Source organism: Sinocyclocheilus rhinocerous, unplaced genomic scaffold, assembly GCF_001515625.1.
Source record: "Sinocyclocheilus rhinocerous isolate Xijiao unplaced genomic scaffold, SAMN03320098_v1.1 scaffold514, whole genome shotgun sequence".
NCBI lineage: Eukaryota > Metazoa > Chordata > Actinopteri > Cypriniformes > Cyprinidae > Sinocyclocheilus > Sinocyclocheilus rhinocerous.
In genome coordinates, this window is record NW_015658605.1 from 320750 (window position 1) to 333158 (window position 12409).

General features: G+C 36.0%; 1 protein-coding gene across 1 annotated transcript in view; it reads right to left on the reverse strand.

Annotated features, from left to right (window-relative positions):
* ganaba (glucosidase II alpha subunit a) overlaps positions 1 to 5173 on the reverse strand; it is a 27779-nt gene extending 22606 nt beyond the window's left edge. The window contains exons 1-4 of the mRNA XM_016531219.1: positions 5115 to 5173; positions 4693 to 4782; positions 3423 to 3531; positions 1587 to 1714 (exon numbers count right to left, since the gene is read on the reverse strand). Of these exons, the coding sequence (XP_016386705.1) occupies positions 1587 to 1714; positions 3423 to 3531; positions 4693 to 4782; positions 5115 to 5134 (347 nt within the window). The 5' untranslated portion in view covers positions 5135 to 5173. The remainder of the gene's footprint in view (positions 1 to 1586; positions 1715 to 3422; positions 3532 to 4692; positions 4783 to 5114) is intronic.
* Between the last annotated feature and the right edge of the window lie 7236 nt (positions 5174 to 12409).

The window sequence follows — 12409 nt, forward strand, 5'->3', positions numbered from 1 at the left end:
AAATAATGAGTTCTGACAGACTTTAAACTATTACAATCCATCAAAATATGCTTCAAAGATAATGGATTCTGGCATAAAGAACATAAAGGAGGATCTTCACCCGCCAACAGAAAACTATGGGTTAGTCTGGAATGTCCTATTTGACAGCGAGTGTAGACAATATGATCCCATCGATCTTCAAAGTGGGCAGAACGTTTTACACCAACAACAGGATTAATTTTGTATAGTTTATTAATGTGTGAATAGAAGAACAGCATAGCTCAGCGATGAGCACTTATGTAATGATGACAACGGGGAAAACTGTCCCAAATTATAATATGCAAAATGGTACCTTAGTCAGATAAGAAAACTCTGTAACACTTTAGTTTAGGAACCAATTTTCACTATTAACTAGTTGCTTATTAGCATGCATATTACTAGCATATTGTCTGTTTATTAGTACTTGTGAAGCACATATTAATGTCTTATTCTGCATGACCGTATTATAGATCCAGTAATCCAACCCATACCTAAACTTAACAACTACCTTACTAACTATTAATAAGCAGCAAATTAGGAGTTTATTAAGGCAAAAGTCAAAGTTAATAGTGAGAATTGGTTCCCAAACTAAAGTGTGATCGAAAACACATTACAAAAGAAAAACAAGAAGCTTTTAGTGGTCTTAAAATGTTTGGCGTATATAAAGCATTTTTAAATTATCGTTATACGTTAAAACGTAATACGTTTTGGAAGCAGATTTTATTTTGACAATGACAAGACTTTTATTTTGAGAGCACTAAGAATGTCAGTGCCTGTTGGTAACAGTGTTCACTTCATTTCTTAACCATATATAATATACTAAAATATACTATAATAGGATTACAGAATCAAATTTGCTAAAGCGTAAATCTGTTTGTTTCACAGAATAATTTTTTACGTTTATTTTGTTCATACTGATTTATTTTAATAAAAATATGTTAAATAAATCTTAATTTTCATCGCAGCAAATGTTATGCACGTTAGTTCAATTAAATAGAGTACTATCATGTATACCAGCTTTATATCGGCCACCCTGCTCTGCAAATGCTGGAACACACTACACAACTCTTGGCCAGAAGTTTGCACCGATTTACAGTCTGGACACTAGTTTCTGAATGTCAGAGATTTCAAAGAAAATCACAGTGTATGATGAGCACAGATGCCAATATTTTTAGCTTCAGACTTTCCATCCAGTCAGAGGATATCAAACGTGAGACAATCGATTTTAGAACACATACAGTTTATGTGTTCTAAAATCGCCTAGCAACAAGGCGCACATTTCTGCATGAGTTTGTTGTGTTTGTGCTTGCTCAGTCGTTGCCCAGTTTTTCCTATTCAGCTATTTATAAAGTGTATGATGCCTAATGTTTTAAAATCTGTTCAGATTTTAAAAGTCATGTAGTGTATTCCAGCTTTAAGATATCATATTGGCCATCAAAAAATCCACCCTGGTCGAGCGCTAGGGTCTTAGGTTCATTTTCTTTTAAAATGGCAAAGGACCTGACTCTGTTTACAAATGTCTAGTCGTTTCATCTGCAGTTCTGATGGTGTGAGTAGCCTCGACTTACGTTTCAGTAATGGGATCAGAGATGAGCACATCCGGAACCTCGTAACGAGGCTTAAGTGGCTTGAGTTCATTAATCTTGACCCGTGTCATGTTGCCCTGCAGTCTGTACAGCTCAAGCAACAAGCGCACCTACAAACAACCAAACACAAGAGTTTCAGTTCTCTCACAAAGCGGAGCACAACATTGACCAGGCACTTTCTCCAGCAGTCTTGGCTCTGGAAAATATATAGAAAATTGTTCAAAAAGGAATTCTATTGGAGGTGGGAGAAAATTTGATTCTCAGATGCATCGGAGTTCTCCCTTCAATGATTCTCAATCAGTTCCTAAAGCACTCTGACTTCGAGGCACTCAGATACTGAAAGCACATTTTGTTTTTTCTTGTAACTGTTTCTTCTTCCCCTTTATATGTACTATGTTTTAAAGCTATATGTAGTTAGTTAATTCTTAACATACACTTGTTTTAATTTATTAAATGTGTAATCATCTTAAAAAGTACTCATAAATGGGTCAAAGATGAAAAAGGGTTTAAACATAAAAACCATACTGCTTTAAATTGTTGTTGTTTTCCCAAAAAAAAAAAAAAAAATTTTAAATTCAAAAGTTTTCTGTTTAATGTAATTGTATTTTTGTTTTTCTGAGCAAAAAATAAATATCATACATTTTCCCCTGATTTACAGAAGACACCCACTAAAATGTCATTCAGTGTAACAAACTTATATTTACAACAAAAATCAATTTATGACATATTAAAAAAACGAATTACTTTCACCCCAAATACTAATTAGTTGTTATTTTTAATTTTTTTTACATTTGACACTATCCTAGGTTTTGCCCATTTGTCAGTAATAATTTTTTACTAATTTAAAACCCAATTAAATTTAATATGTTCACTCTTTCTTTTATACATTTTAATATGTACAAGTCAGAATAAGCATGTTGTTTGAATTTTTACATAACTATAAGTGTTTCACTGAATGACATTGTAACATTATTTCAACCAAATTTGGACATTTTACTCTTCAAAAACTTATTTGAAACCTTAAATGTAGACACTTTACTCGCATTTAATGTGCTTTCTATGGACATAAAATCACTTTTGTAAATTTATTTTGATGCGGACATCTTAACGTCTTTGACTCAAATACATAAGCAATTTAATAAAAATGCACAAACAAATTTGGTCAACTAATTAAGAAGAATAAAAATGTAGATCAAGAATTGTTTTACATTTAGTCATTTAGCAGACGCTTTTATCCAAAGCGACTTACAAATGAGGACGATAAAAGCAGTCAAAACTAACAAAAGAGCAACAATATATAAGTGCAAATGACAAGTCTCGGTTAGCCTAACACAGTACACGTAGCAAGGTGTAATATATATATATATATATATATGAATGGATCTTGATCCCCAGACTCTGAATTGGATCAGGGCTGCATTTCTCAAAAGCACTGTGAGCTAATTTGATCGTAGAGAGCACTGGTGGCAATGGCTCTGTGATCTACAGGGTTTATGATGCTTTTGGGAAACGCAGCACAGATTACTGTCAGTAAACTCGTCATCAGATGTCATTGCGAGGGATTAAATGTTTTTGATTAAAGATTACGAAGAGGCGTGCTTTAAAAAATGATGTGCACAGATGATGTGCACTGCAATACTTGATTAAAAAATAAGAATTGACCATTTTGATTGCATTGTGACTTTAACAAAGAGCAGCCAGCTTTAAGATGAATCACATTTGTTCTGAAGCAACTGTAGTGAAGTTGTCTGTTTTGTAACATCTTCCAATAAGGCCGATCGTTACATACGGTGTCACCGTTTTTGTATATTTTGTGACCTTGTTGTTGTCATTGATGAGCTGCAGGGTGATTCTGGAGTCGCTCAGCTCCAGTGTGTCCAGCAGAGCTCTGTACGGAGACCGCCCCGGCTTCAGCTCCCTCTGACGCCTACAAACACACAGAAATCATTCATGTACAGCGGCTATAGAAAAGATTCACCCCCTTTGAAATAATCACATTTTGTTGCCTTGCAGCCTGAAATGAAGGCGGACACAGTTTTTGTTTTATCCAGCTGTATTTACTCAGTGCTACTTATAACATCCAAGTGAAAGATACAGATAAAGATTTTTTTTAAAAGGGGCGATTCATTTCTATACCCACTGTATGACAAAACATGTCAGTTAGCTAGTTCATTCCTAATGTTAAAAATTGTCCAAAAAATGTAGTCACATTTTCGACTGAGGTGACTAAGTTCACTTGAAGAAAACTTGCAAGTATACCTGCTGCATAAAAACTATTAAACTAGTAGATTACTAGAGCATGCTGCAAAATGCACTCTATAATCGAAAAAGTATATAACTAGTAAACTAACAGTATACCTACACGTGCACTTGTAGTGTAGTTGCAATAATAAAGAAACACTTAAATGTAAAACTAGGTGGTTTACTATTTTACATCTTATTTTTGAATTTTAAGTATGCACTGTAAAACAAAATGGTATGTGTTCAATTAAAATATCCAAACATATGCCAATGACAGTGACAGACAACATTTTACATAAAAAAAATATTCAATGGTTGAATTATGCTGTAAATGCATTAACACGTTAAATTTAGTAACTCGCACTGAATCGACCCTTACGAAAATTAACCATGGCTTTACTACAAATAAAACATGGTTATTGTAGTTAAACCCTGGGAACCACAAATTAACTATGGTTTTGATACACATGGTTACTTCACTTTTCACTATAATAAAACCATGGTTTATTTTCGTAAGGTAACCTTCATAAACAAATGGCAAGTTTTATAAACTAGTCTTCCTACAGGGGGCGCATGCTGGCTCAGTATCCTCTGCTGAGCAACACGCCGTTTTTGTCTTAATATTTAAAACAGTTGTACACCAAAAAGTACACATATATTAATTCCAAGGATCGATTAAAAAAAAATACTATTGGATTTTCCTTTACAACCACACCCCGCTGTGATCAGGCGATCCTGGGCAGCACTCATATCACATGACAGCGCACATACATGTTCAGATAGCCTCTGTTTCGTGTTAATGTCTCCGGGTTAATCAGCTTATGTCCAGCGGACTCATCAGACTCACTTGCAGAAGGCGCTCTGCTCGCATGTTTTGAAGTTGCTGCGGTCCACAGCCCGAGCGCTCACACACAACAGCACAATCAGCGGCACCCACCTAAAGATAATAATACCACACACTTCACGAAGAGACACCAAACATGTGCAGACACTGTTACTCAAGCTATTAAATACCCATCAGAAATGCGAGTGTGCGTGATTATGGTATCCATTTAACGTTATACTGTACCGTGGTAAGTTACCACAACAGTAGTGAAGTCAATGCAAAGAATTCTGAGTCACCGTGAGGAATAAACTCACAGGCTGTGAGGCCTTTTAAATATTTAATGAGCATATCGAATGGGTTAACGTGAAAAGAGCTTTTCAAATGTCCGAGTCTTTGGTTTTATTTACACATAATCCTCTTACCCGGTCTGAGCGGTACAATACCTGCCACAGAAAGCCGCCATCTTGCCTCCGTATGAACTTTGCCCTCCGCGGCCTGCGTGCGTCCGGTGTTACGAGATTTTTGGTTTCCGAGATTTTCGGTTTCAGTGGGCGGAGCATACATGAATATTCATGAGTTTCCCGTACATGCGCGTGGAACAAGGTGGAACTGAGAATTCCGGTTCACGCTCCTTGTATCTCAGCACGTTTAATGGAATATATATTTTTTTTTAAAAGGTAAATATATTTACAGTGTTGCACAAACTACATTTGTTTATCATTTCCTAGCAGTTTATAATGTTTTTATTAGTTTACAGTGCACGTTGTGTGCAGTCGTCCCTGACTGAATGATTGCAGGCATTCTTTGTGTAATGTTAGGAGCACTAATATAAAAATGTGATGATATATGTTACAAAAAAGTAACAATTTTGAAATACGTTGATGGTTGTATTTTTTTGTATTTGATCTCAGTATTCCTATCAATGTTGTATAAGGTTTTTTTATGCATAATAGTAACCCTAGAATGTGATCAAACAGTTTAAAATAGCTGGGCTAAGATATATAACAATTTTTAAGACTGCAGAAATGTGTTAATTCAGTATACACATTATCCCACCGGTTACAATTGTGACTGACCATAAAATAACATTTTTCACACACTTTTCCAAAAAAAAAAAAAATAATTATTGATTATTTCAAAGGGTTACTAATGACACATCATTTGGATATTTTCATGTCTGGGAAAAATTTGGGATGAAACGGGTTAAAATGCGTTTTAAACATAAAGTTAAGTGGTTTTCATTACCCATTTTACTCTTAGTAATTTAATAATTTAATAAATTTCATAATTTAAAAGTTTAGTGCAGAAGTATCGAATCGGTATCGATATCGACGATACTGCCTTGAAAAGTATCGGTATCGTATCGAAAACAAAATAAGGGGTATCGCCCATCCCTACCTGGTTCCACGCGCATGTACGGGAAACTTATGAATATTCATGTATGCCCCGCCCACTGAAACCGAAAATCTCGTAACACCGGTCGGTTCAAATGTGTAGTACACGTGGACTTTTTTATTTTTAAGAAATAAATTAGCGTTTGTACATTCGGCATCAAACGCAAAAAAAAATTCATTCACAAAAATTAAACTTTATTTGGCATTGAAATCGACATAATTGATAACATACAGCCCAGGAACTTTACCATTGTAAAACCGGAAGCTAACAATAAATTGAATTTTCTACCTATTACATTGTGTTTTATTAACGTCTACACCTACCCCAACCCTAAACCTACCCCTTACAATAATGTAAAAATAGTAATTATTGTTGTACAGTGTGAGAAAAAAATACGCTATATTAATGTGCGCATGCCCAGTAGTTTTTGCCGTTAGTATAAAGCCTGGCGGATCAGCGCTTTGTCACGTGATAACCATTACTTTACTCAGCGCTGCTCGGGATGGACCAATTACAATTGTTTGTGGTTACTTAATGATCCATTTTTAAATAATTTCAAAGTGATTGTTGGATTTTGTATGTTACTAATCGCCGTTTTCTTCTCTTAGTAAATGTAAATAGCAGTGGTGGAAAGAGTACTGAAAAAATATACTCAAGTAAAAGTACCATTACCTTCCAAAAAATGTAGTGTGAGTAGAGTAAAAGTACTTGTCCAAAAAACTACTTGAGTAAGAGTAAAAGAGTAGCCTATTTAAAAGTACTCATGAGTATTGAGTAGTGAGTACTGAGCTGTGGATTCTACCCCATCATAATAAACACTGTACACCGCAATTGATACATTTTAAAAAACGTTGTACATTCTGTAATTCACATTATAGTGTTTGTCATAAAGAATGAAGAATATCTATCATCCAGCAGTTTTAATTTTGACTGCCAACTCTTTAAAATACATCAAAACAGCACGGAAACAGTATTCAGTTGAAGAAAAGATGAAAGTTATTCTCAACCACAAACGGAGGAAAACAGCGGAGTAAAAATACCGATACATCACTTAAAATGTACTCAAGTAAAAGTAAAAGTACACCATTTTTAAACTACTCAAAAAAGTACAATTACTGATAAAAACTACTTAATTACTGTAACGTGAGTATTTGTAATTCGTTACTTCACACCCCTGGTAAATAGTTATATATTTGTGTATTTAGCAGTTTAAAAGATGCAATGCCGTGAAATCGGGTCTCCATCATCTATCAGTTACCACAAACGATATTGATTTAAAATAACTGCTTAATAGTGGATAATAAAAAACAAACTGGACACGATGTAAACTCTTTCACTTGACGAACTGTTAAATAATAAATTATTTTTTATAATTTTATAATTGAAATATCTGGATTTGTGCGCGTTGAAGCCACGCGCCCCCTACTGGACTGCAGCGTTGTTCGCTCGTGTTGCCCCGCCCCAATTACTTGAAGGCGTCAGATGATTGGATGCCTTCCTGAAATGACGGCACCAGCGTTGCCAAGTCTTCGGTTTTCCCGCGGAATTGGGCGTCTTTAACACTGTTGCCGCGAGTTGTTTTTCATGTCCACGGTTTGAAGAGACCACAATAACGTGATATTTAGCCCCTGGAATGCGAATTCACCAGGGGAACCCAGCCCAAAAAACGTGTATTTTACCCCCCGGAACGTGATTGGGCTAGTTTTGGGGTAGTTTTCAGTAGCGTTTGGGCGGGTTTTGTTGTGAAAACCTGGCAACCCTGGACGACACCGCTGGTATAAAAGGACGCCAGCGGCCAGCGGCCATGACTCTTTCTTTCTCTGCGGCAGCGCTCGGCGAACGGATGAGATGGTATGACTTTATTTTTTGTTGTATTTTTCGAGCGTATGTTGTTTCGAGCGGGTGTCCTTTTGTACGCAGTCCTCCTTCTTGGCGTACTCGTGGTTGTTTTTGTACCTTTGTATGTATGTAGGGAGGGATAATAGAGCCAGTGCAATGTCTTCGGTGCCAGCATGTTCCCATCGGCTGGTTCTATCCTCAATCACTGGAACACGTGTGCGTTCGGTGTCTTTATAAGTTAATCTTGAGTGCATGCGTTGTGAGATCACGTGTTTTTTTAAACTGCAAGTTGTCTTTGTATTTCATAGGTAACGTGCTTTTCGTCGTTGCATCTGAAAAGTGGTCCAGTGTTCGGGGCGTCTCCAGACGTGAAGGTCCAACAATGGCGTTAATGTTTGAAAAATTGTATTTATTTTTTTCTGTAAAAATGTTGAAACCACATGTTTAAAATTTGATTTATATTGTATTAGTTTAGAAGTCTGTGTTAAAACACTAACCCTATTTTTGCCATGTTTAAATTGGCTGTAAACCGGACCGAGAAACGTGTTTCTGTATGTTGAGTATCATTTCTAATAAACAATGCGGCTTTAATCTCTGGCTTGTTCTTTCCAACATGTGTGATTTTGGGGGGTGTCCTTAATTTTGTTGTGTTTACTTAATTTGCAGTTGAAATTAACTATAAATACCAATAAGTGTTGTATTCTGTAGGATGAAAGTAATTTGTGCGTTAGGTTGCACGCTTGAGTTTGAGAGGTTACCACAACGGGTTTCATCCTTTTGAGAGGAACCGTCAATTTGTTTTCCTTATAAATTAAAGTTCTATCATAATGATCGACCGTGTCTTCAAAGGTTCGTTGTTACACTTTTTTTTTAAAACCTCGTTCTTAAACTTTTTTATTTTTATTTTTTTTTTTATACTAGTTTATCAGGCTGATTAGATTTAAAATGTCAAGTACTAGACCGACAGGGTTTTAATAAGTACACTGGTTTATATCACAATTCATTTGTTCGAAGTTGGTGTTTTTAAAGGAGGTCGCGTTCTATAATAACTACAGGCCTGCTTCTCCACATCTGCAGCCTTTTTTTGGCGAGTAACTCATAACTAGCTCTAGCGTATTCATATATAGTTTATGGTTTCGTTTGCATATAGCAGTAAGTTGTCATGAATCTTGCTTCCAAGCACAATTTATTGTTGGATATCACAGTATCCATTTCATTTACACTCTTCTCTTAGACTGGCCTGATGTCAGAAACGTTTTCAAATCGCTTCACGTTAATTCAGACTTTGTTTGTAACGTTACTGGATCGGACAAAATAGTATAGTATGCGATTAAAATACCTTTGTAGTATGAAACAGCCACAAGGTGGTGCTGAGCATCTTTCCAGTGAAAAACTAGGCTCTAGGTCTTTATTAGAGCAAATAGATTGAAAGTATTTTATTCAGTGATTCACTTTTTTTGCATTTTTTTATTTTACTATAGAAATATGGCTATTTTGAGAGAGAGAGAGATGAACGTTAAGTGTGTGAATTACCTGCATCTGTGCATCTCTCTCCACAAACTAAGCTGTGAGTTTAGTTTCCTTTCATTTGACTTCCTCACTGCTGAGAAATATAATGCAGTGATTCAGTATGGAAGCTATTTTATTAACTGCAGAAAACAAACAATACAAATATCAAGTTTCTTCTTAGCCGACGGCTATTATTCTAATTACAAATATGTGCAATCAAAATACAAATTATAACGAAATAAGAGCAATAGAAATAGTAAATTAAATAACCCTTCCTAACAGCAAATAAAAATCTAAACAGAAACGAGGTATTAAGCAAACACTTATGTGCTACCACCTGACTCTGCCTAAGGATATTTTTATATATCTCTGAAATATATGAGTGTATTCTTGAAAACAATATTTTATTGTAATACTGAATAAAATAGTCAATTATCAAAGAAAGAGAAAATAAATAGCCATAATTTGGTCTATTGTAGATGCTGTAATAGGGGAGACCAGGGATGGATGTAACACTTCTTGTTTGAGCATCAGTAACTCAGTGGCTGTTTGTGCTAGATGTATCACATTTTGATACATGGCAGCCACATTTGTCTACTACAATTAGAACTCACTTGGATGTGTGAGTGTATTCTTGAAAACATTTTATTGTAATACTGAATAAAATATTAGTCTATCAAAGAAAGAGAAAATAAATAGCCATAATTTGGTCTATTGTAGATGCTGTAATAGGGGAGACCAGGGATGGATGTAACACTTCTTGTTTGAGCATCAGTAACTCAGTGGCTGTTTGTGCTAGATGTATCACATTTTGATACATGGCAGCCACATTTGTCTACTACAATTAGAACTCACTTGGATGTGTACTGCATAATCACAGATTATGTGAGTTAATGTCAAATACAAAGAGTTCTGTTGTTACAATCTACCCCACTACTGGGATGAGTTGTAACAATTGTTGAAATAACATCTACACTATCTAATTTTTGCATAAACATCATTGAAGAACAAAGAAAAAACTAGTTTGAACAACATGAACCATTTAAACCAACAACAACAACAAAGAATTGTTCATTATAATGTTTTTTTTTTTTAGAAATTGTAGCACCAAACAGTTGCCGTGTGTGTGTCTGTGTGTGTGTGTGTACTGGTTTATATATTCTGGTGGGGACTTAAACCTGACTACACACAGACTCATGGGGACTCATGTCACGGTGGGGACCTAAATTGTGGTCCCCACGGGTACAAACGCTTATAAATCAAACAGAATGAAGTTTTTTGAAAATCTAAAAATGCAGAAAGTTTCCTGTGAGGGGAAGGTTTAGGGGTAGGGTTGGTGTAGGGCAATAGAATATACGGTCTGTACAGTAGAAAAACCATTACGCCTATGGAGAGTCCCCACAAGGATAGCTGACCAGACGTGTGTGTGTGAGAATGTGTGTGTGTGTGAGAGAGTGTGTGTGTGTGTGTGTGTACTGTATTCCCGTCACAAAAGCGTTCAGTCACTAGCTATGTTTCCATGATCCACCGCTTTTGATGTGAATTTTGAGATGTAGCATAAAAACGCTGGATGGAAATATAAAGATGTGTATAAATTCGGTTACACTTTATTTTAAGGTGTTCTTGTTACAGTGTAATTATACATTTAAGTACTAAGTAATATTAATTAACTACATGTACTTACTATATGGTTAGGATTAGGGTTACTTGCATGTAATTATGCATAATTTATTGTTATTATAATAGTAAGTACATGTAACATGTAACAAGGACACCTAAAAAAAAGTGTTACAATAAATTATTATAATGTGTGCAAAAATCTTGTGCGGTAGATTATCTGGTAGGAAGACATGCACATAAACCTTGATATGCAACAAAAAACTCATGTGGCTTTGCCTCAACAGAGGATATGATCGATAACTGGACTCATTGGAATCATCATAAGGGCTGGTTGTAACATTTGTGTGTGTGTGTGTGTGTGCATATTTCTGTTTGTATCTTGATAAAGAGACTGAAAAATAAATATGGATATATTTACAGTGTTGTGCAAAAGTCTTGGGCCACTAAATTTTGCACAGTACTGTATGTACCATGTGACAATGGGAATCTCCCAAACGGAGATTTATTTTTTTGTAAACATGGGCTGACTTGCTTTTACTGTTGTAAATTGAAGACAATTTACAGCAGCAAATGCAAGTTGGCCCATAATTATAAAAAATAAATCTGTTTGGGAGATTCCCATTGTCAGTTAAAATTCAGCTGTTTTTTTTAGACCTCTCAGAAAGCTGGTAGCAAAACAATCTGAAAATTGGGACGAGTACTTGGAAGCTGTGACGTTTGGGTTGCGCACTAAAAAACAAGTAACAACTCAGTTCTCCCCATTCTTTTTGATGTGTGGGCGAGAGGCTCGATACCCAACAGAGGTGCCAGAACACTTCAAGGTAGGTAAACCCATGTCTAAATATAATTTTAGGTCTATCGATACAATGTTGAAAACATTAATTAAAGAACAAAAAAAGGTGGACAGCACTGTTGAGGTTGTTGTAGCTGAAAAGCTGTGTCTGAGGACATAAAGCGCCTAGGATATTGTTCATGGCAATGTCACCAAGCAGCAGGAGAGCACAAGAAGGCGAATGAAGCACGGTGCTCCTAAACCTGCCTTAAAAATAGGGGACCAGGTGTGGAGACAAAGCGTGAGAAGTCAACAGAGCAAAGGTGGCAAACTTTCTTGGCCCTTTCAATGTGATAGCACTACAAGGGAAAAGTGCTGATCTGCCTGGAGAAGATGGTAATGTTTTTAACATAGTTAATGTAGATCACTTAAAAATGGCAAGGATGGAGTTACCCTGAATCCTTCATAAAATAAAAAATCAGTGGCCGCAACAGCATCGGTCCAAGCCTCAGCATCCCCAGCCTCAGCAGCACCAGCCTCCTCAGCATCAACAGCCTCCTCTGCAGTTGTTAAATGATGATGTGCAACAGATTTCACACTGAT